The 24,048-nt window shown below is 42.8% G+C and overlaps 2 protein-coding genes across 13 annotated transcripts in view; one reads left to right on the top strand and one right to left on the bottom strand.

The window, feature by feature from the left end:
* The window catches only part of RALGPS1 (Ral GEF with PH domain and SH3 binding motif 1), a 294,614-nt gene that overhangs the window by 208,120 nt on the left and 62,446 nt on the right, over window positions 1-24,048 (bottom strand). For all 12 annotated transcript variants that reach the window (XM_072777971.1, XM_072777977.1, XM_072777976.1 and 9 more), the window contains one exon: window positions 22,432-22,482. In XM_072777971.1, the coding sequence (XP_072634072.1) occupies window positions 22,432-22,482 (51 nt within the window). The remainder of the gene's footprint in view (window positions 1-22,431; window positions 22,483-24,048) is intronic.
* On the top strand, window positions 15,635-19,043 carry LOC140607408 (leucine-rich repeat transmembrane protein FLRT3-like). Its single transcript, XM_072782160.1, is given in 4 exon segments — window positions 15,635-16,532; window positions 16,534-16,682; window positions 16,685-16,940; window positions 16,942-19,043. Coding segments are annotated over 4 exon segments (1,905 nt in total). The 5' UTR covers window positions 15,635-16,215; the 3' UTR covers window positions 18,125-19,043.

Raw genomic sequence — 24,048 nt, 5'->3', positions numbered from 1 at the left:
TGAAAGCTATGGGCTCTTGCCCTAGTAAAATGTGAGTAACACAATTATAAAATTTTGTACATGTTTTATCTTAACATTAAATCTAAGTGAAAAATATTTTCAGAGATTATTTCTCTCTGATTTTTTAAGCAATAATAAAAAATTAATACCAAAGTCCTGAAAAGAATCAAAAGAAATTCAAACCATGCCAAAAGGCCAAACATGAGCCATAATGTGGATCCTCCTGCAGCCTGGCATGAGAGAGGCAGTTATCAGGGCTGGATAGGTGGACCCTCGACCCCACCACCTGATTCCACCTCTGACTAGCCCTATGACTCTGGGCACATCGATTGAGCTCTCTGGTCTCAGTCTTCTCATTTGAAAACGCAGATAATAAAAGCGCCTATCTTATAAAATCGTTGTGAATATTCAATGGTTCAATTTATGTAAAATGATTAGAATAGTGACTGACATATAGTAAGCATTTAAAAAAAGGTATAATTAATATTATGTACGTAAAGTTAATACAAACTTAGTACATAACTTTACGAACGTAAAATTAATACTGTGAAGCATTCCTTGACATCCAACACATGATGCTCCTCAACACGTGACACATTGATATTCAGTCAACTTGACTTTTTTGTTTACCAATAGTTGCTAAGGACCGGACTTCCAAAGGAAGGCAGTGGCCCACCAGACCATCACTCCCAAAGCCCACCAATCAGAGCCAGCAAGTGTCAGACATCAAGGACTAGCACCATTCTCTACGAGTTTTTCAGCTGAATCAACACCACATCATTTTCTCTTCTCTCAAGCCAGGAAAGCAATATAAAGGTCTCCATCACTGATTGGAGTTCCAAGGAAGGGCTGTGAATCCATACTCCCTCTGTATGTTTGTCTGAGTAGCCGAAGCCTTCCAAAAGAGAAGGGCACCATGTGTCTCCAGATTTCTGCTGCTGAGGGCTTAGCCTGACTCTGCCATTCTCTGCCTGCACAAACATTTCTTCCAGCAGCAGAGAGTTTACACACTTGTCCAGCCCAATCTCCTCTTCTAGAGGGCAGCAGGGCCAAAACTGCCCATTTTTCAGAAACAACTATAGTGGTAAATTGATATACCTCATTCACAGGGCCAAAAACATCTCATAAGTAAGCCAAGTCATGAATGAATTCCTCTTTCTCTGTTTTGTGTGTTTTCCTTTACTTTCAAAGAAAAAAAAATAGAACTTCAGTTTGAAGTTCAGTCAAGTACTTCAAGACTTGTCCTTTGGAGAGCCAGTGAATGCCGTGGTAGTCAAAGCAGCTTTCTGTTCTGCTCCATTTCATAGCAAAACCTCTTGAGAAGGTTGCAACTCAAGGGCCCACCATGGACAAAATTGCAGGCTTTCAGGACCGCTATCATCTTTGACATCAGCGCTGGCACAGGAAGTCCCAGCCACAGTGGCAGGTGGGCCTCCTTGCTTCAACAAAGCTGCAAAACCAGATGTGTTGCCAAACAAAGCAGATGCTTCATCCATGCAAGATAGCCTTGACATTCCTTTCAGTCAAAATTTAGCTTGGCAAAGAAACTGCCATTCTGAAGACCTGGAAGTCTCCCAAGGAGTTCACAATATAAGAATTCTTTTTGGATGTTGACAACATACAGGTGACAGACACCAACAGGAGCTGGGGGCATCAAGACTATCATTAATAGTCTGTGCAACAAATTTCAGAAGAAATGGCACAGCTGCCAATTCTTTCTATGATCTACTTCAAAATACCAGAAGACAGGTCAGCTCTTCTAGAAATGATATTATTTGACACAGGAACTGCCTTAATCTCCTTCCTCTGCTCTGAGCCACACCTCAGCTCAGGCAGATCCAAGTTACGTGGCTTCACCAAGTTCTCTGCTATCAGGAGTGACTTCTTTGGCAATTCTGAAGGCTATTTCAAAACAAGGCTTTTGTGTTTGGGTAAGTCCAACTTTTGCAAAATGGTAGGCCTTTCCAAGTCAAGCCTTCCTCCCTCAATAAAGTGTCTTCCCTCCTCCCACTCCCATGCATCTTTGGGAGGTGGGTGCTCCTTCCCCAGTTCCAGGTGTCATGATCAAAGCATCCTTTCACTGCAGCCTGAATTTCTGGTTATGAAAGTAAGACCAAAGACTATATAAGCTTCATTGCACTCTTTTCATTTGACATTTTACAACTTAAGCTGGGATCGATGTAAACCCAAACAGATGCACATACTCATAACAGTAAGATACAATTTTATAAATTCCTTTCTCAGGGAAAATGTTAGGCAACAGAACACAGTGACAGTGAAAACTGTCATTACCCAGATGTATGGGTGGAATCTTATGCCATCCTATACACTTTCAGAGTAGAATGATACCTTAATTTGAGAAAAATAACTTTTTTTTTCCACAGAAAGTTTTCAAAATAAAGAAGTAGGCTTTTGCTTCTATTTATGACAAAGTAACACTAGTATCAGATTAACTATAAAAAGTGCATAAACTGGGTAGCCCCAGTGGCTCAGCGGTTTAGTGCCACCTTCGCCCAGGGCGTGATCCTGGAGACCTAGGATCGAGTCCCATGTCGGGTTCCCTGCATGGAGCCTGTTTCTCCCTCTGTGTCTCTGCCTCTCTCTCTCTCTGTGATTCTCATGAATAAATAAATAAAATTTATTTTTTTTTTAAAGTGCATAAACTAGGGCACCTGGGTGGCTCAGTTGGTTAAGTGTCTGACTTTTTTTTTTAGGATTTTATTTATTTAGAGATCCCTGGGTGGCTCAGTGGTTTAGCGCCTGCCTTCAGCCTGGGGCATGATCCTGGAGTCCTAGGGTTGAGTTCCACATTGGGTTTCCTGCATGGGGTCTGCTTCTCCCTCTGCCTGTGTCTCTGCCTCTCTCTCTCTTTCTCTGTCTCTCTGAGCCACTGGGACTGCCCTCAAATAAATACATCTTAAAAAAAAAAAAAAAAGTGGTTACCCCAGCTCATTCTCAGGGGCAGTGTGTGAGGGTTTCATTTGTTCTGCACCTTTATCAACATAGGTATCATCAGAGGGTGAAATAAGAGTGAACATAGAGCTCACTTTAGTGTGTTTCCCTTCCTTCTGGGGTCTTGGGCCCTCAAATCCTCATGGCTTTGGTGGCTCTTATTCTATAAATAGACAGGTTTTTGTTGTTTCTGTACCCCAACTTGGGGACTGAACTCAAGGACCCTGAGATCACTACCCCGTGGGGCCTGAACTCAACAACTCTGAGATCAAGACCAAGCCAAGATCAAGAGTCAGATGCCTGGGGCACATGGGTGGTTCAATTGGTTATGTGGCTGCCTTTGGCTCAGATCAAGATCACAGGGTCCTGGGATTGAGTCCAAACCAGGCTCTGTGCCTCTGCCTCTCTCTGCCTCTCACACCTCGAGCTCTCTCTCTTTCTCTCTCTCTCTCTCTCTCTTTCTCTCTCTCTCTCTCATGAATAAATAAATAAAATCTTTAAAAAAAAAGATTTATTTATTTAAGAGAGAAAGTGCAGGGGGGATGGGCAGAGGGAGAGGAAGAGGGGGTCTGATGCAGGCTCCATGCTTAGCACAAAGCGTAACACAGGGCCCTATCTTCTAACCCTAAGACCAAACCTGAGCCAAAACCAAGAGTCAGACACTCAACCAACAACATAACCCAGGCACCTCTGGGCTAACCACTTTGGAAAACAGTGTGCAGTATCTTTAAGCTGAACATACACATTCTTTGTGACCAAGAAATTTCACTCCTGGATATTATACTCATGAAAAGTGAGTGTTTAACAAGACATGTTCAAAGATGTTTGTAGCAGTATTATTCATAATAGCCCCAAACTGGAAACAGTGAAAATATCCATCAACATCAGAAAGGGTCACAATAAAAATAATAATAATAAAATATGGTCTACTCACATAATGGATGGAATGCTATATAGAAATGAAAAGGATAAAACTCCTACTAACACACAAAAATATGACAAATCTCATGTATATAATGTTAAGTGAAAATAGGTAAAATATACGTGCAATAGGATTTCATCTATATAAAGGTCAAAAACAAACTGAACTACTGATAATGATAGAAGTTAGAGTAGAGTTTACACTTGGGGGTAACAGTGACTGGGAAGCACATGAGGCAGGATTCCACGGTTTTGGTACATTCTATATCTTGATCCAGTGACAGCTATATGGTTTGTTTACTTTGTAAAAATGCACTGAGTAGTACCCTTAAGATTTATGCTTCACTATGTATACTTTAAAAATCTTTTTAAAAAGATTTTATTTGTTTGTTTGTTTATTTATTTATGAGAAAGAGAGAGAGTATGAGTGGAAGGGAGGGGTAGGAGGAGAGGGAGCAGCAGACTCCCTGCTGAGCAGGAAGCCTGACATGGGGTTCAATTCCAGGACCTTGGGATCATGACCAGAGCCAAAGGCAGAGGCTTAATGGAGCCACCCAAGCACCCCTTAAAATCTCTTTTTTTTAATATTTATTTATTTATTTATTTATTTATTTATTTATTTATTTATTTATTTATTCAGAGAGAGCAAGACAGAGGCAGAGACACAGGCAGAGAGAAAAGCAGGCTCCATGCAGGAGGCCCGACGTGGGACTCGATCCCGGGTCTCCAGGATCACACCTCGAGCTGCAGGCGGCACTAAACCACTGCGCCACCAGGGCTGCCCCTAAAATCTCTTTAAAAGACTATTAAAATGTATGAAATGAAGCTAAAACAATGTTTAGAAGGAAATTTATGGTACTAGATACCTATATTAGAAATGAAGAAAGACCACAAATCATTGACCTTAGCTTCCACTTTAAGAAACTAGAGGAGCAAATTAAACCCAAAGTAAGCAGAAGAAAGTAAATGATAAAACTGTGAACAGAAATCAATGGACTAGAAAACAGAAAAGCAATAGAAAAATATTAATGGAACCAAAGGCTCTTCTTTTGAGATCAATAAAATCAATAATCTTAGCCAGACTGAGCATGAAACAGGAAAGGAAACACAAATTATGAAAGAGAGGAAACTATTACAGATCCTACAGATATTAAAAGAATAAAGGGATATTATGGAAGACTTCATGTGAATAAATTTAACAACTTAGAGAAAATGGACAAACTCGTTCAAAAAACACAACCAAACCAAAGCTTGCTAAAAACAGAAGTTACCTTAATTTTTTTAAGGGGGGGCAGGGAGAGAGAGAGAGATAAGAGAGACAGACAGACAGATGGGGAGAAGGGTGGAGGGAGAGGGAGAAGGAAAAATCTTTATCAGGCTCCACACCCAGTGCAGAGCCCAACAGGGGTCGATCTCACAACCCCAAGATCATAACCTGAGCCCAAATTAAGAATCCGGACTCAACCAACTGAGCCACCAAGATGCCCCAAGAAACTGAATTCATAGTTAAAAACCTTTCCACAATAATCTATCAACTGCACTCCTTGCTCAAAGGAGTTATAAAACTTATATCCCCAGGAAAACCTAGATATTCCTCACTAGGGCAAATGCATAAACAGAGGCATCTCCAAATAATGGAACATTATTCACCAATAGGAAGACATGAGCCATCAAACCATAAAGAAAACTGTAAGAATCTTAAGTGTATATTACTAAATGAAAGAAACCTATGTAACTTTCTGATTCCAACTCCATGACATGCTGGAAAAGGCAAAGCTATGGAGACACTTAAAAAATCAGTAACAGCCAAAGGTTGAGAGAGAGGGAAGGATGGACAGGTGGAGCAGGGAGCATTTTCAAAGCAGTGAAACAAGTGTGTATGATACTATAATGGTGGATACATGTTACTGTGCATTTGTCAAAACCTATACAATATACAACTCCAAGGATGAACTCTAATGTAAACTAGGGACTTTGGGTAAAAATGACGCATCCTTTTTTTTTTTTACATGTTTACAATCATCAGTTGTAACAAATGTATCATTCTAATGGGGATGTTGATAGTATATGGGAGACTATGCATGCAGGGGCAGGGAACATGTGCAAACTCTCTGCTTTCTGCTCAGTTTTACTGTGAACCTAAAACTGTTCTATTAAAACAGTCTATTTATAAGGAAAAATCCAAAATCTTTCCACAAAGAAATTCCAGGTCCACATATCTCTGCTGGTCAAATCTACCAAATATTTAAGAAAAATCATATCGATTCTACACAAATTGAAAAGGAAAACTGAAAAGGAAAGAATGCTTCCCAATTTAATTTAAGAAGTCAGCATGGGGTGTCTGGGTGGCTCAGTCAGTTGAGTATCCAACTCTCAATTTTAGCTCAAGTCAGATCTCAGGGTCATGAGATCAAGCCCTGCCTGGGATTCACACTCAGCATGGAGTCTGCTTGTCCCTCTCCCTCTCCTTCTGCCCCTCCTCCCACCACTGGGGCATGCACCTGTGCACATGCACACTCTCTCATTAATTAACTAATTAAATCAGCATTATACTGATACCAAAACCAGAAAAAGACATTTTACATGAAAAGGAAAATACAGACCAATATTCCTCATAAACATAGATGCAAAAATTCTTTCAAGATTTTATTTATTTATTCATGAGAAACACAGAGAGAGAGGCAGAGACATAGGCAGAGGGAGAAGCAGGCTCCCCAAGAGGAACCTGATGTGGGACTCGATCCCAGGATCTGGGGATCAGGCCTTGAGCCAAAGGCAGATGCTCAGCCACTGAGCCACCTAGACATTCCTAGATGCAAAAATTCTTAACAGATTTTTAGCAAATTGAATCTAATGATATACAAAAAGGATTCTACATCATGACCAAGTAGGTTTATCATAGGAATGCAAGGTTGGTTTAACATTCAAAAATCAATCATGCAATTCTCCACAGTAGTAGACTAAATAAAAAAGAAACATCAGGGATCCCTGGGTGGCGCAGTGGTTTGGCGCCTGCCTTTAGCCCGGGGCGCGATCCTGGAGACCCGGGATCGAGTCCCACATCGGGCTCCCTGCATGGAGCCTGCTTCTCCCTCTGCCTGTGTCTCTGCCTCTCTGTCTCTCTCTGTGTAACTATCATGAATAAATAAATAAAATCTAAAAAAAAAAAAAAGATTAAAAAAAAAAAAAAAGAAACATCATGATTATCTCAATAGACACAGGAAAAGCATTTGATAAAACCCTATATCCATTCCAAATAAAAATTCTCAGCAAGTTAGGATCAGAAGGGAATACTCTCAACCTGATAAAGGGCAAATGAAAAACCTTCAGCTAACATCATCTTTAAACGCTAAAGACAACTTTTCCTTCAAAACCAGAAACAAGCCAAAGATAACTGCTCCCACCACTTCTACTCAACACTGTGAGTAGGCTGTGGCCCATAAATAAGGTAAGTCAGGGAAATAAAAGCATCCAGTTTAGAAACGAAGAAGTAAGACTGTTGTGAGTCACAGAAAAGTCATCTATGTAGAAAATTCTGCAGAACCTACAAAAGAGCTAGAAGAATAAGTGAGTTTGGCAAAGTTATAAGATATAAGGTCAATTAAAACATTTCTGAATTTCTATGAACTTTATGAGCAACTGGAATTTAATTTAAATAATACCAATTTAAATAAAATAACATTTACAGCAGCATAGAAAACACAACACTTATGAATCAATCTGACAAAAAAAACGTGTAAGATCTATACACTGAAAACTACAACATTACTGGAACAAATTAAAGAAGATCTAAATATGTGGGGGCACCTGGGTGGTTCAATCAGCTAGCTAAGCAAGCGTCTGCCTTTGGCTCAGGTCGAACTAAATAGGTGGATACACACAGTGTGTTTATGGTTCAGGTGACTCAGTACTGTTAAGATGTCGTCAACTGTCCCCAAACCTACAAATTCAATGTGATCATAATCAACATCAGGCATTTTTGTAAAACTAACAAGCTGTTTTTTAAATTCATATGGAAATGCAAAGGACTAGAATAGCCAAGACAATATTGAAATAAAAGAACACATTTTAAGAACTGATTCTACCTGATTCCAAGGCCATGGAGAGAGTGGGTAAGGAGGGAGGGGTTGCAAGGAGTGTGAAGAAACTTTTTGGATGATGGGTAGGTTTACTGTTTTTAAGATTTAGTTTATTCATTTCACAGAGAGAGAGAGCACAAGCAGGAGGAGAGGCAGGCAGAGAGAGAGGAAGAAGAAGGCTCTCCACCAAACAGGGAGCCCAATGCAGAGCTCAATCCCAGGACCCTGAGATCATGATCTGAGCTGAAGGCAGATGCTTAGCCAACTGAGCCACCCAGGTGCCTTATGTTTACTGTTTTGATTTAATGATGGTTTCACAGATATACACATACATCCAAACTCATTGAATTTTTGGCTTTACTTACACATGGTTTGTTATATATCTATTACACCTCAATGAAGCTGAAAAAAAATCTCATTCAGTTTTCATGTTCAATTTTTGAGGTAGTTATCATTTCAATTTCACAGAAGTGGAAACTGAGACTCAGAGACAGTAAGTGATTTGAGCAGGTCACACAGACAGACTTAAGACAATCTTTCTCACTCTGGAGCCTAAGCTCTTAAGCTTTGGGCCATATAGAAAGAAAACTTTTCTATCTTCCTCTCACTCACTCAACAAGTATTGACAAGTACTGCTCCTATAATAAGACACCGTGCCTGGAGTAAGGAACCACAGCAGTGACAGAGAGGGTCCTTCCCTCAGAAAGCCTGACACATTGCTAGCCTAGGATCCTGCTAAGCTTAACTTAGTAGCACTGTTGTTCCTTTTCTCCTTGCCACATCTCTGACTTCTCTCAAACGAGAAGAAATACCTTGTGAGCTTCTGCCATGTGCTGGGCCATCTGCCTGGGACAGGTATCATTTCTACTTTACTGATAAGGAAACATGCAGGAGCCTGGCACGACCACACAGCTAGCAAGTAGCAGAGCCAGGTTGCAAATGCAGACCTTCCTGCCTCTGAAACTTGGGGTCCTCCAGCCACACCAAACTGCCTGGAATCATGCAGCTGCTCCTAATAGAGTCCCCACAAACCTTGTTTTCCTTGCAGACAAAATCACAACCAGGCATCAAGTCCTCAAGGATAAAAACAGCTGTTCACCAAAGGTTCTGTTTTATGTTATTAATTCATTTAAAAGGAAATTTGGTTTCTAACCAGCACTATTGTCATATCCACACCCAAGAAGAGAGGAAAAATAAGTCTGGAAGGTGCAAAGTGTTGGTTTCATTGGATCAAATATGCTGCTGGCCTAGGACTGCAGCCAGACCTGATTCCTGCCTGGGCACTGCCCACCACCACCCTCCCCGCAACCCTGCCACCAGCCACCTTTCAGACAAGTGTTTTTCTGGGGCTCAGGGAGGGATTCCAACCCCTGCCTCCATCATAAATGGAGTTGGGGCAAAGCTTTTCCCACTTGTTTCCATTGTGACAAGAAGTCATTACGATGGGGAGAGTAGCTCTGGGAAATGAGAAGCAAGTAACAAATACAAACTCAGAACAGTCACAAAGGAGAAAGGCGGCTGCTCAGGCTTCTGGTGCAAACATCAGAGCTGATGAGCCTTATTCTGGGAGCCTCCTACCCCATATCTTGGCCCCAACTGGAGGGAACCTAGACCACCTCCTACTACCTAATTCAGTGTTTTGAACCAAGGGGGGCACTATAGCACAGAATCAAAGAGAAGGTTTCAATGAGATATTATCATTATTATCAGGGCCACATCCTAAATGTATTCAGTAAGTAACATTAGGATCAGGCACTGTGCTGGGTCACAGGATATGGAGGGGTTTATAGTATTGGCATGATCCCCACATCCATGGAGTTTATAATCTAGGAGGCAGAGAGACTGGAAATAACTAAATATTCAAATTTAAAGGTGCTAAGCACAGCAAGTAGGAGACAGTGTGGTGAGCATAAGGGGAACCTGCACAACTCCCAGTCTAGTGTTCCCAGCTGCTCACTCCATTTCTGGGATGGGGGAACCAGGGAGGCTGTGGGCAGCATGGAGCAGCAGCAGGCTTGAGCTGCTTGAGGCCGGGAGGTCTGCTACTGGCCCCTCACACCGCCTGGCTGGCAGTGTAAAAGAGATGTGCATCTGAGGAGCAGTGGGGAGCCTCAGCGGGATCTAGGTAGGACTGTGCCCAACTGTGGCTTTAAGAAAGATGTCTCTGGATGCAAAAGGAGATTGGGAAGCTGGATTAAGTATGAGGATATGCGATCAGAAGAGAGGTGGCAGAGACTCAGGCTAGGCTGGGGCAGTAGAGGGAAATAAACAGTGTCAGAAAATTGCCCAGTAAAAAAAAAAAAAAAAAGAAAAGAAAAGAAAATTGCCCAGCATGTGACCTGACAGAGGAGTTTTAATGATGTCATCGAAACCAATCTCCTCTTTACAAATAACTGCCTGCTGGCAACGAGCTTCTCTTCTCCTAGGGCCAAACGCTGTGATTCCAAGGAGCAGTAAAGACACACAGGGTTTGTCTGACATCCAACACTGACCTCGGCTTTCTGGAATGCCCGCTTCTTCAGAGCAGGCAACCCAGCATCCAGACAAAAGGCCAGAGGGTCAGGTTCCTGAACCCACAGACAGTGTTTTCCTGCATTGCAACGTGTCATGTGGCCCAGAGAAAATGGTGTACTTCAGCAGGGAGTCTTCCATTTCTACAGGCCAGCCCTTCTGTAAACCAACAGATGCAGGTCAAGTCACGCTCAGAGACCTCAAGCCCTGGGGCAGGAAGGGTGAAGGCAAACCTCTCTAGAGTAAGTGTCCCACAGGGATGCAAGCTCTCTCTGGACAAAGACTCTTTGCTCCCAAAACATTCATTAATGCTGCTCCCTTCCTCAATCTAAGCTGTCTGCCTTTCTTTGTAACCCCCTGCTTCCCTCCAGGGCCACAGTGAGGTAAGCAGAGGATTACAAGCCTCCCCAGACCAGCTGTTGCCTGCCTTCCGCTAACAATGAGCTCTTGACCTGTGCCTTGAAGCCTGGTGGCAGGTTCTGGTGACATACTGGTCCCTTACCTCATACAGCTCCAGTCTAGGCCCACAGCTGTATCCTGGGGTACCTCCTGGCACCTCCATCTCCCCTCCCTCCACATTGCTGTCAGCACCCTTACCTTTGGCTCTGGTCCACAGTCTCCTCCTCCCAGTCTCCTGCCATCATCTCCAGAGACATCACTAAACTGGGTGGTGGGCCTTCTCACCCCTGGGTCACACCACACCCCTCCTCTTCCAGGAGAGACCTTCATCGTCTTCTGCTGCAGCTCCCCAAAGGCTCAGCCACATCCCATCAAGCACAGTCTCTAGAGCCACCCCACCTCACAGATCCTGCACTCTGCCATCATCCTCCCTAAATGATCTCCTGGCCTCCAGCTGGTTCTCTGACTCCACACCAAATCTACGCCTCCCCCCGGCTTGACCTCTGGTCCCTCAGTCCTTCGTGAGTCTTCCAAGCCATCAGCCCTCTCCAGCCCTTCCGGCCTCCCTCCCCCAGGGTAAATGTTACCATGCCCCTGCTCTGCTTCCAGGCTCCCTGGGCCTCCTCCTCTGCCTGCTGCTCTTCCTTCTGTTCCATGAATGCACAGTCCACTCCCCTCTCCTGTTTCTTCTTGCCTAGGACCTCACAGCAGCCTCATCACCAGCCTACCACCAGGCCCCCTGCCCTCCAGCTACCACCTTGCCTCACACACACTATTGCAAAGCTCCTAACCAATCTCCTAATTCTGGGTGGTTCTGTCTCCAGCATCAAGAATGAACTTCCTAAAATACAGTTGGTCCAAGTCATTCTCTTTTTGAAATCCCTCAGTGGATCCCTGAGCCCAACAATGTAGAGCTCTGCCTCCTGCCCATTCCTACCACCCACTCTCCTTGACACCTCTACATCCCCAAAATACTTGTGTACTATATGTTCACACATGTGTTCCCCCCTCTTGCTGAACTGTGCACCCCCACCCCGTGTCCCCTTCATCTTTGTCTCTCCAGCAGAGAGCATAGCAGACTGATGAATGAATGACTGAGTGAACAAGTGAAGGTCAGTCGCCCCTGGTAGTGGGGATGGCAGCAAAAAGGCTGGAGAAAACACAGGCACATAGAGAAACTTTCCATCTCACTGAATTTGGTACCTACTAATGCTTGTTTCCTTCCTACTTAGGCCCATGAGACACCCATCCACATGCCTCTGTGACCCTGCATGCCCCCAGCTTCCAGTGGGCAAGAGAATGACACACTGGCTTCCGGTAAGTCCCTGTTATGCCCTCAAGAAGCACAGAACGGAGAGAACAGCAAGCTCGCCTTTTCTTCTCCCCAGCCACCCAGCACCAAAAGTAGCGTTACATTTCGCTAAATATATTATCTGCCTTTTCGAGTTCTTCATTCCGCCTGAAATGCCCTTCCTAACTCTCATCCCTTTCCCCAAACCACCCATAAAATACAATCCCTTTCAGCCTTCCAGGCTCAGTGCCAATGCGCCAACTCCAAGGCAGAGAGACCCTCCCTAACGATGTCCACAGGGTCAGGGGCACCATGGTGTGAGTCTTCATCTAGACCTCAGCCTCATGGCCATCCAGGGACCAGGATGTGAACTCAGACCTCAAGGATTCCCGCAAAAGTGCTCTTACCCACTATGCTCTTCAGAGCATCGCCTCCTTGGGGCCAGTGGCTCCCACAGGGTCACTATCGAGTGTACTGCTGAGCACAACCTCGTGTCCGTAATGCACACAGTCTATTCACAAACTGCGCACCAGAGAGGGCAAACAGCCACAAGCCATCAGGAACTTAAAGCATGCAGGTACCAAACAAAGTTCTTACAGACCCACTGTAAGGTAGAAATGGTGATTTCCCCCATTTTACACAAGAAAACTGAAGCACTGAGAGAATGAGTAACTTGTCCAAAGTCCGAGCTCCTCAGGGTGAGGCCAGGACTCAACCCTGCTCTTGAGCACGTGCAGGTAAGTGGACCCAGTAGCCCAATGTGGACAGAGCTCTGGGCTGAGGAAACACACACACTGTGCTCATTTTCAGTACCTTCTAGGAACAGTAGATCCCCACCACCCAGCACTGCTCTCCACTGATATCAAAACCAAGAACAAAACCAGTTCTGACAGTTCGACTGGCCTCTGCGAAACTGCTAAGCCTCCAATTCATGGGCTGGGGATTGGGCCTAATGACAGAGAGATGCAAGAGGGGACAAAATGCCACCCTGCAAATGTACCACACAAGGTTGCTGCCTCCAGGAACCCTAGAAAGACCTCCTTCAGCCCAAGCCCTGGCAGGCAGGAATCCACCTAGTCCTGGAGACCCAATCCAACCAATCCAGTGATGGGGTTCTGGGCCACAGCATACAAGTTAAGCCCAGCTGTGAGCCATTATTCTGCAAAGTTGTATCTGCATTAGCTAGCCAATGTTTGATAAAACTGGTCACTTGCTGAAGTCACCAGGGAACAGGGCAGTGTGGTTCTCTATTTGCTAACTTCCATTTTCCTTGTTCTCTGCCAATCCTTAACTCACCGTCTGCCAAGCTTCCTCTAAGCCCTGGGATGATGCTCTTGCGGTCTCCCTTGCAGAAACAAGCAGAAGCCACAGTTCTACCCTCAGTTATCAACAGCATTTGGAAATTTGAATCTTCAAAGGCTGAGCTCACCAGGCAAAACCCCTTGTTTTGGGGGAAGCGGTTCCACCACAAAACAGGCACCCTGGTAATAATGTTCCCTTAATTGGTACACCCCCCTCCCTTAGCAAGGGGCCTAAACACAGACAGATTAACATTCTGCTCCTGTGCTTCACTCATTCATTCCTCCTCCACTCATTCAATAAATAGTTATTGAGTACCCACTGCATTCCAGGCACTGGAACCCAACAGGGTCTCTCAGGAGGCAGACTCTAGAACCAAGTGAGCATAACCCTCCTTTTCCTCCCTGGTGCTCCCAAAAACCATCTGGGAAAGTGAAGAAGGGGGGCCCATGTGGGTATGGAAGTGGTACAAAGGAGGAAAGACGAAGAAGAAAAGGTACTAAAGACAAACAGAACTGCAAAGAAATGTTAAACTATAATCCATACTCTGCTGGTTAATATTAATCTGATATTATTATTTTTAAATAATATAATGTATGTGTATACAATGAGATAATACAAAAATGCAATTATTTAATGTTGTTAGAAACCCAAACCTAAAAAAAAAAAAAAGAAAGAAAGAAACCCAAACCTGTCAGTGTAAAAGAAATCATAAGAAAATAAAAGGAATTAAGCTCATAACACTGTAATAATGTTAGATTTGAGTTGGAAAGATCAACATTATATCAGTCACATGTCCACAAGATAATGTGATATAACAAACAACCCTCAAATCTTAGAGGCTTAAAACAGCAATATTTATTTCACACTCAGGGGGTGGGTAGAATGGCTGCAGTTCAGCCAATCTCCACTGGCCTTACTGGGGCAGGGGCAGGTTAGGCTGGAATTCAGGCTTTGGGTTAGATTCAGGTCATCTACAACATCCTCATTTTGGGACTCGGGCTAAACAAGCAAGAATCATCCATATATCATGGAGATTAGAAGTTCTGAGAGGGCTTGTCATGTCTCTCACTCACCACGTGCATGCTATCACTTGTGCCCAAGGCACACGGCCAAGCCCAAAGTCAAGAGAATGAGAAATAGACACCACCCACAGGGAAGTCCTGACAAGGATGAAGAGGGAAGGAAGAAATGTGGAGAACGACCACCACCGACCCTAACTATGAACTCATGACTTTTCCTTTTTTATTATTATTATTCTTTTAGAGAGGGAGAGCACAAGTGGCGAGGGGCAGAGGAGGGAGAGAATCCCAAGCATGCTCCACGCTCAGCACACAGCTCAACATACGGCTCAATCCCTCAACCCTGAGATCATGACCCAAGCAGAAACCAAGAGTTAGACACTCAACCCACTGAGCCACCTAGGCGCTCCATGACTTTTCCTTTGAACAAATAAATATTTCTTAACCCTGTCCACCAAAAGAACCTAAAAGCAAACTGCAACCTCCTGAGAGAATCCTTTCACTCAGATCATGGTTTCTGAATATTTGTCTCCAGTAAAACAAACCAGCACCCCGAAGGCACATCTGACTCCAGGTCTTCAGCGGGAATTATACAACACAACACTGATATGACTTGTGCCAAAGAGCAAGGAAGCCATCCAAACCAAGGGGATCCTATTAAAAGGATACAGGAGGTAACATGAAAGGGCTCCCACTGGTTAAAGACAAGACAATTGAACTTCAGACTTGGAGGTGGGCTGTGTGCAGTAAACTGGAATGCTCTCCCTCACTCACTCCTCAGTGCAGGAGTGATCCGAAGCAGGACAAGTTCTGCCTGCAGCTGCTGTTGGCTTTGTGTGCACTGGACGTGGAGCTTGGGAGAGGGGGAGGGTTATCACTCCAGTTCACAGTGGAATTACACCTATAGCGGCAGTATATATGGGATTGTTTTTTCTCGTCTTCCTGGAGATGCTCAGACCCAGTATATTTTAAGGAAGAGAAAAGTAAAGGAAATCTAGTATGCTTCCTATTTTTTCCCATGAAGAATATTTGAATTAAGTTTTACCTCTTAAAAAAGAATACCTGTTCTTATATAACGTGACTACACCAGCTATTCTGAGAAAGCAGCAAGAAGCAAAAGCTGGAAATAGCTATTTCAACAGCAGGTAATCATACCTCAGGATATAGCTACTGTACAAAGTTTATACTCAGATAATCCTGGACAGGAATAAAAGTGGGGGGTAACTGATGGAAAAACCTATTACTATACAGACCTTAGCATCATGAATGGCTTTCTTCATGAGGATCTGAAGTTACTATCTCTGACCACATTGCACAGAAGAGCCAATAAGAATTTTAAAGAGAGCAATTTCTAATAAGGGAATTAAGCTACACAAAAGAAACCTTCACACAGAAACTCTATCAGGAAAAAAAAAAAGTGCATAGGAAGCCATGTGTTCTACATAGTAAGAGCAAGCTGAATTGTCTCTGGTCCCTCCTTTAATGAGCTTGCCTACCATGCTGAACCGTAGCTGGAATGTTCACTGACAACAGCAGGCCTGATCTGGAGGTGTGTGCAGCATAGGATTACATGAATAAACAGTGAAGAACATTTCCAAGGACTGAACAAGAGTTTATAAGTCCCAGCCCCTCATCAGGAAAATAATTTTTGTGCATTGGATTTTCACTCATGCAAAATTTATTCAAATGATTCAAAAGGGCTCTGACACTACCGTATACAAAGACCTCAACACTGCTGACCATGATCAACCCAGCCTGGAGCATTTTCCTCATCGGGACTAAAATTGGGCTGTTCCTTCAGGTGGCACCTCTATCAGTTATGGCTAAATCCTGCCCATCTGTGTGCCGCTCTGATGCAGGTTTCATTTACTGTAATGATCGCTTTCTGACATCCATTCCAGCAGGAATACCAGAGGATGCTACAACTCTATACCTTCAGAAAAACCAAATCAATAACGCTGGAATTCCTTCAGATTTGAAAAACTTGCTAAAAGCACAAAGAATATACCTATACCACAACAGTTTAGATGAATTTCCTACCAACCTACCAAAGTATGTAAGAGTTACATTTGCAGGAAAATAACATAAGGACTATCACTTATGATTCTCTTTCCAAAATTCCCTACCTGGAAGAACTACACTTAGATGATAATTCGGTCTCTGCTGTTAGCATTGAAGAGGGGGCATTCCGAGACAGCAACTATCTTCGACTTTCCTGTCCCGTAGTCACCTTAGCACAATCCCCTGGGGTTTGCCCAGGACTATAGAAGAACTACGCTTGGATGATAACCGCATATCCACTATTTCATCCCCATCTCTTCAACGTCTCACTAGCCTAAAATGCCTGGTTTTGGGTGGAAATCTATTGAACAACCATGGTTTAGGTGATAAAGTTTTTTTCAACCTAGTCAACTTAACAGAACTGTCCCTGGTATGGAATTCCCTGACTGCTGCACCAGTAAACCTCAGGCACAAACCAGAGGAAGCTTTATCTTCAAGATAACCACATCAATTGGGTGCCCCCAAATGCTTTTTCTTATCTAAGGCAGCTGTATCTACTTGATAAGTCCAATAACAACCTAAGTAATTTACCTCAGGGTATCTTTGATGATTTGGACCATATAATCCAACTGATTCTTCGCAACAATCCCTGGTATTGTGGGTGCAAGATGAAATGGGTCCGTGACTCGTTGCAATCACTACCTATGAAGGTCAATGTGCGTGGGCTTATGTGCCAAGCCCCCAGAAAAGTTCTATTTGATTGTAAGGACAGTGCAGTTGTAAGCACCATTCAGATAACCACTGCAATACCCAATACGGTATATCCTGCTCAAGGACAGTGGCCAGCTCCAGTGACCAAACAACCAGACATCAAGAATCCTAAGCTCACTAAAGATCAGCAAACCACAGGGAGTCCAGCAAGAAAAACAATTATAATTACTGTGAAATCTGTCACCTCCGACACAATTCATATCTCTTGGAAACTTGTCCTACCTATGACTGCTTTAAGACTCAGCTGGCTCAAACTGGGCCATAGCCCAGCATCTGGATCTAAAACAGAAACAATCATAACAGGAGAACGTAATGAATACTTGGTCACAGCCCTAGAGCCTGATTCGCCCTATCCAGTCTGCATGGTTCCCATGGAAACCAGTAACCTCTACCTATTTGATGACACCTATGTTTGTATTGAGACTGAAATGGTACCCCTTCGAATGTACAACCCTACAACCACCCTTAATAGAGAGCAAGAGAAAGAACCTTACAAAAATCCCAATTTACCATTGGCTGCCATCATTGGTGGGGCTGTGGCCCTGGTGACCATTGACCCTCTTGCTTTAGTTTGCTGGTATGTTCATAGGAATGGATCACTCTTCTCAAGGAACTGTGAGTACAGCAAAGGGAGGAGAAGGAAGGATGACTATGTGGAAGCTGGCACTAAGAAGGACAACTCCATCCTGGAAATCAGGGAGACTTCTTTTCAGATGTTACCAATAAGCAATGAACCAATCTCAAAGGAGGAACTTATAATACACACCATAGTTCCTCCTAATGGAATGAATCTTTATAAAAACAATCACAGTGAAAGCAGCAGTAACCAAAGCTACAGAGACAGTGGTATTCCAGACTCAGATCACTTGCACTCATGATGCTGGAGGCCTTGTAGCAGACTGTGTTTCAGTTTTTTTAAACCTAAGGGAAGTGATGGTAGGAACCCTGTTCTACTGCAAAACACTGGAAAAGAGAGACTGGAAAAAGCACTGTACTATACATTTGCCATATAATTTATATTTAAGAACTTTTTATTAAAAGTTTCAAATTTCAGGTTACTGCTGCAATTGATGTAGTGGAGATGCCTGAACACGATTCTATATTTTAGTATTTTTTAGTAATTTGTACTGTATTTTCTTTGCAAATATTGACGTTATAAACCATTTACTTTGTGTTCTACTGAGTAAGATGACTTGTTGGCTGTGAAAGTGATTTCCTTGCTGTATTGAACAATCAGGACTGAGTTCACATGAGATCTTTGTAGTATAACCACAGGCCATTTTTCACTTTGGTATTAATAAAATGTAAAAAAAAAAAAAAACTGGCTGAATGAGAAAAATTAAAGTTCAAAAAATAGTTATGAAATTATGTTCCAACTATTAAATTTGTATTATCCCAGGGGTATTCGATAAATTAAAATATGTGAAGTAATGGGCAATATCAAACTTGCTGCCTATCTCCATTTTTACTCTAAGCAAAGTAGATATCCTTAAGAAAGCTTTATCTTTTGAACTGAATACATCAGCTGGCATAAAGGAGTATGAAGTCTGTTGTTAAAACCACTGTTAACAAAGTTTTGAGAATGAAGGACTTCACAAATCAATAATGTGAGCATGCTTCTACGTTAGGGGGGAAATTTGTACCTAGGAAAACATGAAAACTTAGACTCCATAGTATAATGAACACAAATACCAGAATTGCATTTTGGTCTTGCCTATACCATCCCAATTTTTGAAAAGTGAATTCTAAAGACATAATTGTTAATGTTTATGTTTTTATCATAAACAATGTCAACAAAGAAACACTTACATGTATTTAAAAAGGTAGTGTAACCATAAGCAATTCCCCTCAACAATGCAGAGAAAGTAGTACTTTAAATAAGGAAGAATTTAAAATAAAAATAAATACTAGAAATCAAATTTAGATCCGGTTTATGTGAAATGTTTTAACACTGTACATAAAAAAGTTCAATTTACTTTCACAATGATCAAGAATACTGCCCATTTCTGTCACAGTTTTCCACATATCACATAATGAACTTGTAATGTAACATTTCTTTCTTCCTACAAAATTGTGAGCTATTACTTGTTTAAAAACCACATCATGATTTCTGTTGCCATGATTTTTTTTCCCAACAAAAAAACAAAGTGCATTGTATGCCCTTTGGCCAGTCTTGTATGTGCCTTGATCCAACACTATATGTATTCAGCTTTTAAAACTCGACAAATGGGCAGCCCTGGTGGCGCAGCGGTTTAGCGCCTGCCTTCAGCCCGGGGTGTGATCCTGGAGACCTGGGATCGAGTCCCGCGTCGGGCTCCCTGCATGGGGCCTGCTTCTCCCTCTGCCTGTGTCTCTGCCTCTCTCTGTCTCTATCATGAATAAATAAAATAAAAAAATCTTTAAAAAAAAAAAAAAAAAAACTCGACAAATTTTTCATACTTCCTTAAATATGAAAAATTATGGTCTTATTGCTGAATAAAACACGAAAAAAAGTACAAAAAAAAAATAAAGACAGGACAATTTACATATCAAAAAGAATAGATGGGATCCCTGGGTGGCGCAGCGGTTTGGCGCCTGCCTTTGGCCCAGGGCGCGATCCTGGAGACCCGGGATCGAATCCCACGTCAGGCTCCCGGTGCATGGAGCCTGCTTCTCCCTCTGCCTGTGTCTCTGCCTCTCTCTCTCTCACTGTGTGCCTATCATGAATAAATAAAAAAAAATTAAAAAAAAAAAAAAAGACCTTTACAAAAAGAATAGAGCCAGAGATTCCCTGACCCATTCTAACTCTAGCTCTATGAGAGCAACATCTCCAAGGATGGAGCCTAGGCTTCTGTATTTGTATACAGAGCTCCCCAGCTGATCCTGATGCATAGGCAACACTGAAAGGTACCAGCCCACAGGCTTCCTGATCTTCTGGGAGGACAGGTCACTCACAGTGTCCATCTTGCTCTGATGATGGCCTCTGCTTCCTGAGAAGTCTTGTCAAATTTATAAATGTCCTTTATTCATGTCCCTCCGACTCTGGGTGGGTCAGCCACAATGTGGCAGATATCATCAGGAAGAAAAATAGTTTTCAGTCCACTAACAACAACAACAGCAAAAAAGCTGGGGCAGCTCCCAGGATCCTCCTTTTAGCCACAGTTTTGAAAATGACAAGAAGGACCAAACTCTTCCATTTTTAGTGTGCGTAGATCCAAGACATTCAAGTTTGGGGTTTCTCCAGAGACCTCAAGGGAATTAGTTCTTAATCCTCACTCTGTATCTGAATCACCTGGTTACCTTCTACAAAATTGGGATGACTGGGCCCAGGCCTTGACCCAGAGATCTAGATTCAATGGTCAAGGGTGGAGTCCAGGTACCCCATGTTTCAGAGGCCGCCCAGGTAATTCTGATGTGAGCCACAACTGACAATCACAGCTCCAAGTGAAAATCTTGAAAGCAAAACATCTCTACCTTAATGTCTTATCACATTTTAAAACAAGATATGTCTTGGATGAGGCACCTTCCAAACTTCCGTGCCCTGAGGAAAAGCCTTGGTCTGGCCCTAGTCATGCCTCTGAAGAACTCCCCACCATTTTTCCTCCTATCATCAGCCTGAATGGCCAACCCAGCTTCCCTGGGCACATGCAGGTCAAGGAACCAGGGCTCACGGCAAGCTGGGCTATTCTTCCAGATGCTCAGGACAAGGAATAAAGATCCAAATGTCTAAACGACTCCAGATCAAAGAGAAGCAGAGAAAACGATCACAAATAGCTTTAGACTGAAAACTAAGGCAACTGTCAAACTAATACTCCCCTAAAAATTGCCAAGAGGTAGAGAGTTGCTTTATTTTTTTTAATTAGAGAGAATGGATAATTTCATGTTAGAAGATAACAGGAAAAGATTGGAAGTCAGCCAATGGAAAAAAAAAAACAAACAAACATAGCTCTGCTCCCCAAACCTGATAAGCAAAGCCCATACGTTCATATGCGTACACACACACACACAGTTATACAAATCACTGCCACGTCTTCCTATAAATGCTGAGTGCAGCTAGAAGTACTAGTTTCCTCCTAATTTGCAGTAGGTTAGATGCCAGCTCTCAGAAGGCCTGGATCCTCTGTCTGTCTTTGTATTAAAATATGCTGCTTTTTCTCAAAACCTTAACAGCTATCATACTCTAAGACGAAGGGCTACATGTCAAGAGAGTTCTGGAATTCACACCATGGTCACAGCAGACACTTTCTGACACATCTCCCCGCTTCTCTAAAATGTGTCCCCTCAGCTATGCCTGCTCATCTTGGCTACATGCTCCTGGCTCAGCTCATGAACCAGCACTAGCCACGTGGCTCACTTGGGCTGGACTCGGTCTGGAAGGTGGCTGAAGGAGGATCATGTAAATGGGAGGCCTTTGGGGAGGCCATGAATGTCGGACAGGAAAGAAGACAGGACAGCAAAAAAGAGGAAAAAGCAGAGGCAAGAGGCAGAGCTTCCATCTTGGTTGGCTCTCCAGCTACCTGAACTCCATGCCCATGAATTCCATCAAGTGCCCCTTTCTCCCTATAATAAACTCCCTTCCTGCCTATTCAACTACTTTGAAACGGATTTCTATTACTTGCCAACACAAAAAGAACCCTGACTAAAACAACCCTAAACCCTTGTTATCATCTACTATACATTTCCAGGATATTTTTAAAGACCAAAACCAACTTTTTTTTTCTCTTTATTGAATATGCTATTTCTAAAAATGTACACATGCTTTTAATGTAAATATGTATATGCCTTGCTGTGGCAACTGGTTTCAAACTCAGAAACAAGTAAACCACCAGAATTTGGGATCAACAGAAAGAAAGCTCTCCAGAAAAATGCTCCCTCACATCCCCTTCCTGACAGGGACAATTCTCAGCAGGAGGAGCCTGGGGAAAGACGTCAGTGTGAGAAGGCCTGGCTCAGTCATGGAGGCCATGGGCACCCACTGCCCACAGCCCTGACAAAGTGGGCCAGACACAGTGACATTCTCTGCAGAACCCAAATACCTGACTCAAAGAATGAGAAGCACCTGGATGAGCTCTTTCATAGGGGCTTAAATCAATAATGCGTTTACAGAGACTTCAAGGGAGAAATCAAGAGTCACTCAAACATGGCTGACTAAATCATCTCTTCCCAGCCACAGTGTTTAGAACAGTCTAAAGGACAAAGTACAGACCTCCGGCTGGATGGCTTTAAACACAGGTATGTCCATTAACGTGATCTGGCTCTGCAACAAAAGAGAATCAGTGTTAGAAGATACTGGAAATCAAAGATAACTTTGAATCTATACAGAGTAGTAACATTCTGCCTGGAAAGAAAAATATCAAGAAAGAATAGAATAAAAAATTTCTAGATTGCCTCCTCTATCCCTTCCTCCTTCGTAAATCTTGGCCTCACACCCTTCTTTCTTTAATGTGAAACAAACTCTCTATTTAAGAATTGATAATAGTCATTTGGAGGGTGGGACTGAGATTAAGGGGAACATTTTTAGTTTGGACATTTTTGTACTATTTGAGTTTTTGTTTCAAGCATGAAACTTTTGTAATTTAAAAAAGTTGTAGACACAATATTAAAAATTAGAATGCTAAACAGAGAGACTATCTATTACTCTAAATTTAAATTTTAAAAAAATTATGGCTTATAGAAATTGTATATTTCTTCTGAAGTCTAAGCCTCCTCTAAATTACATGGTAGGGTGCTACTTGAGATGCATCCATGGACCAGTGCTGGACCGCAAACTATTTATTCCACCAGCTCACAATGAGATAACTACAGAATTTGAGAGCAGGCATTTGGGAACTTTTATAACAAACTGCCACAACGTTTTTATTGTATTTTTTTTTAAGTATCAGTCCCCAACAGATGGAAAATGATTAAAAAAAAAAAAACTGGCCCTTTACCACAGCTTGCTTGCAACACACTAATGTTTTAAATACAGGAAACACGTATCTAGTTAAAGGCTATTCCCGTCTTTAGCTGCTCCTCAGCTAACAGTAAGACACTGCTGACAATCTTCGCAGGCCAAGGCATGCACTGAGCTGACTTCACATTATCTGCCCATCTCTATGTCAGCTGGAATGCCAGGTGTCAGTTAAGAGACACCTGTGACAGGTCAGGGAAAGGAATGAAAAGGGCATCTGAGTGCCTCTTAACACAAGCCTGCCCACGGCACACAGATCAAGGAGAAGGACATGATGCAGTAGAACGGACTGGGGCTCTGGAATAAGCTGGGCTTGGGTGTGTGTCTGGATACCACTGTTTAAGAGTAGTATTCTCTGTAACACACGATTTAACCTCTCCCAGTCTCAGGTGCCACGTTGAGGAAATGGTGACAATAATCCCTATCTTATAGGATCCTTGGGAAAATTCAAGACAAGAAATACAAAATGCCTGGCATCTGACAGGTGCTATCTCTAGATATGCATATGTGTGCATACATACATACATACATGCATTTGGATAAAGCACATCTATGCAGCACATAAAGACAGAGACAGAGAGCATCCATCAGGTGCCAGGCATTCTGCACCTCCTATCTTGAATTTTCACAAAGATTTTATATATATATAGATATATATCATAAACTCCTGAATAACATGGAGGTTAGGGATGTCAACCCTCTGTTATCTAAAATCTGCATATTGGGGCAAGTGGGTGGCTCAGTCGGTTAAGCATCTGACTCTTGATTTCAGCTCAGGTCATGATCTTGGGGTCATTGGATAGAGCCCTATGTCAAGCTCCATGCTCACCAAGGAGTCCTCTCTCTCTCTCTCTCTCTCTCTGCCCCTCCCCC

The sequence above is a fragment of the Canis lupus genome, chromosome 16 (genome assembly GCF_048164855.1).
Source record: "Canis lupus baileyi chromosome 16, mCanLup2.hap1, whole genome shotgun sequence".
Classification (NCBI taxonomy): domain Eukaryota; kingdom Metazoa; phylum Chordata; class Mammalia; order Carnivora; family Canidae; genus Canis; species Canis lupus.
This window is presented reverse-complemented; position numbering and strand designations above follow the sequence as displayed.